The sequence below is a fragment of the Pseudochaenichthys georgianus genome, chromosome 17, assembly GCF_902827115.2.
Source record: "Pseudochaenichthys georgianus chromosome 17, fPseGeo1.2, whole genome shotgun sequence".
NCBI lineage: Eukaryota > Metazoa > Chordata > Actinopteri > Perciformes > Channichthyidae > Pseudochaenichthys > Pseudochaenichthys georgianus.
Window position 1 is genome coordinate 38,393,950 of NC_047519.1, and position 2,712 is coordinate 38,396,661.

A 2,712-nucleotide genomic window follows, 5' to 3' on the forward strand; every position below is an offset into this window, starting at 1 on the left:
GTGGATCGTGCTGTTCATCCTATGTAAAAAGAAAAGTCTAAATATTTACGATAAAGCTGTGAAACAATCTCAATAATTGGCAGCAAAAATGGCATAAAAGGATACATGTTGAGATAGGAAGTTCTAATATCTTAAGTGAAGAGCTTGAACATTAACAAATAAAAAATACAAACTATTTTGGCTCCTTCCTGTCTTTCTACTGGGTCTTTCTTGGCTTTGTACTGGCCATCTTCTAGCTCTATTCAGATTTTTGGAGTTTTTTTCTAGCTCTATCCCTGATCATTTTCAGAACCTGAAGGCTCTATATGGACTATCTTCTGGATCTTTTCGGGATCCATCCACTATCTCTTGTCTCTGTCCAGTGAATTACACTTTTGTTAGTGGAGCAGGAAAAGCATAGAACAGATACTTTCAGCATTATCGGAGCACGAAGTGGAAGCTTGGATGAAACGCAGCAGACTTCTAAACAATGAACAGCCGCAACTGGGAAGACATAAAGTTGGGTTTAATGCGTTCTAATATTGCAATACAAACCCATGATGTAATGACAGTAATTAAGAATAATTTAGTCATTGAATGCTCATTTCAGTAGATTTAATCAAACAAAACAAATAAACATATTGGACATGGCCTCAAGACTGTAACCTCTTCACATTCTGTTGAAATAGTCAATTACTAGCCATATCTTACACATTGCTGTTTTTAATCATTAATATGTGGATGACAGTTGAACTGGATGATGTAAGATGTATGCCATCTGCTGGAAAGAAGACGTATCGCTCTGTTGGCGTTGTTTAGACAACAAAAACAGAGTGAAGCTCTCATTTCATAAACAAGTACAGACACCGTCCTGCAGAGAGCACACAACCCAACAGCACGTTTTTGGTCTAGCATCACTTTATAAAACGTCTGCATTAGGACACTGAGACTAGCTGGTCCCTTCTAAAGGTCAGTCCACATTAAATGAGCAGAGGGTGATCAGCAGGTGAAAAGCAGGACACAGGAACTTGGTCCTGTGGAGATGTAACGATTATTAAACAAGAAATAGTCGAGTCAAGGGGTAAAATAAATGAACATTTGCGAATTGTTGCAGGTGGGTGAAATCAGGCTTAGGGAGTAACGTATTACATGAAACGGCATTAGGTTATCAGGATACAAAATAGACAAATGTATTCCCTTACCAACACACTTGTGTCTTTTTAAACGATTATGCCTTTTAAATCTTTTGTCACAAACATTGCAGCTTTATTTGTCCTCTCCTGTGTGGACTCTCATGTGTGTCTTTAAATTACCACTCGATGAAAACGTTTTTTTACAGACTGAGCAGTATGGTTTCTCTACTGTGTGGACTATCATGTGTCGTTTTACACTTCCTTTCCTTGCAAAATATTTCTTACAGACTGAGCAGCTGAATGGTTTCTCTCCTGTGTGGACTCTCATGTGTCGTTTTAAACCTCTTTTCCTTGTAAAATATTTCTTACAGACTGAGCAGCTGAATGGTTTCTCTCCTGTGTGGACTCTCATGTGTTCCTTCAAACTTCCACTCTGTGCAAAATCTTTGGTACAAACTGAGCAGCTGAATGGTTTCTCTCCTGTGTGGACTCTCATGTGTTCCTTTAAACTTCCACTCTGTGCAAAATATTTGGTACAGACTGAGCAGCTGAATGGTTTCTCTCCTGTGTGGACTCTCATGTGTGCCTTTACATTTCCCCTATGGGAAAAAGCTTTCTTACAGACTGGGCAGCTGGATGGTTTCTCTCCTGTGTGGACTCTCATGTGTTCCTTTAAACGTCCACTCTTTGCAAAATATTTGGCACAAACTGAGCAGCTGAATGGTTTCTCTCCTGTGTGGACTCTCATGTGTGCATTTAGATTTCCCCTATTGGAAAAAGCTTTCTTACAGACTGAGCAGCTGGATGGTTTATTTTCAGCACTACGTCGTGGATCACTGACAGATTCATGTCTATTTTTCAGTGAGTTTGAGCCTGATGCAGGTTCTCTGGTCTCTTTCCAATCAGCACTGTCTTCAGTGTCAGGTTCAGAAGAGTCTCCAGTATCAGGTTCAGAAGAGTCTCCAGTGTCAGGTTCAGAAGAGTCTTCAGTGTCAGATTCAGAAGAGTCTTCAGTGTCAGGTTCAGAAGAGTCTTCAGTGTCGTCCTCAGTCTTTGGTTGTAAACTGCTCTCTGGATCTGAGTTCCTGGCTGGTTCTGGTCCTCGACAGTCATCTCCATCAGCTTCTGTTTCCATGTGTTCAGTTTGTCTTTGATGAGGCCGTGAGGACTGAGGTTTCTCTTTATAATCTTCACTCTTCACAGGATCAGGAGTGAAAGTGGACTTGGTGATATGAGCCACCTCCAGCTCCTGACACTGATCTCCCTCCTGATTGATCCTGAGTTCGACCTGTTCCTGCTTAATGTATGGGGGGGGCACTGGGTCCTCCTGGTCCAGACTGGTGCTCCACTCCTGCTGCTCAGGGAGAAGGTCTTCTTTAACCACCACCATCAGCTGGACGTCTGCAGGAAACACACAGTCAAAACAAACTGTTAAGTGTTAGCATTTCAAAATCTAATCACCATTAAAATGGGAGACATTTTGCAGCCCTAATTAATGCCTTTGTTTTTATATTTTCACATTATCTTTCTTAGTCCCACCTGTTGTGTATCTGTGTTGGCTCAATTCACCTTATGTAGCCCAGCCCCTTTCCACTTCCAG

At 41.3% G+C, this 2,712-nt stretch overlaps 1 protein-coding gene across 1 annotated transcript; it reads right to left on the reverse strand.

Annotated features, from left to right (window-relative positions):
• Window positions 1-638: 638 nt before the first annotated feature.
• Window positions 639-2,119, reverse strand: LOC139435625 (gastrula zinc finger protein XlCGF57.1-like). Its single transcript, XM_071206357.1, has one exon. It carries the CDS (start codon window positions 1,858-1,860, stop codon window positions 1,246-1,248), a length of 615 nt encoding a protein of 204 aa, XP_071062458.1. The 5' UTR covers window positions 1,861-2,119; the 3' UTR covers window positions 639-1,245.
• Between the last annotated feature and the right edge of the window lie 593 nt (window positions 2,120-2,712).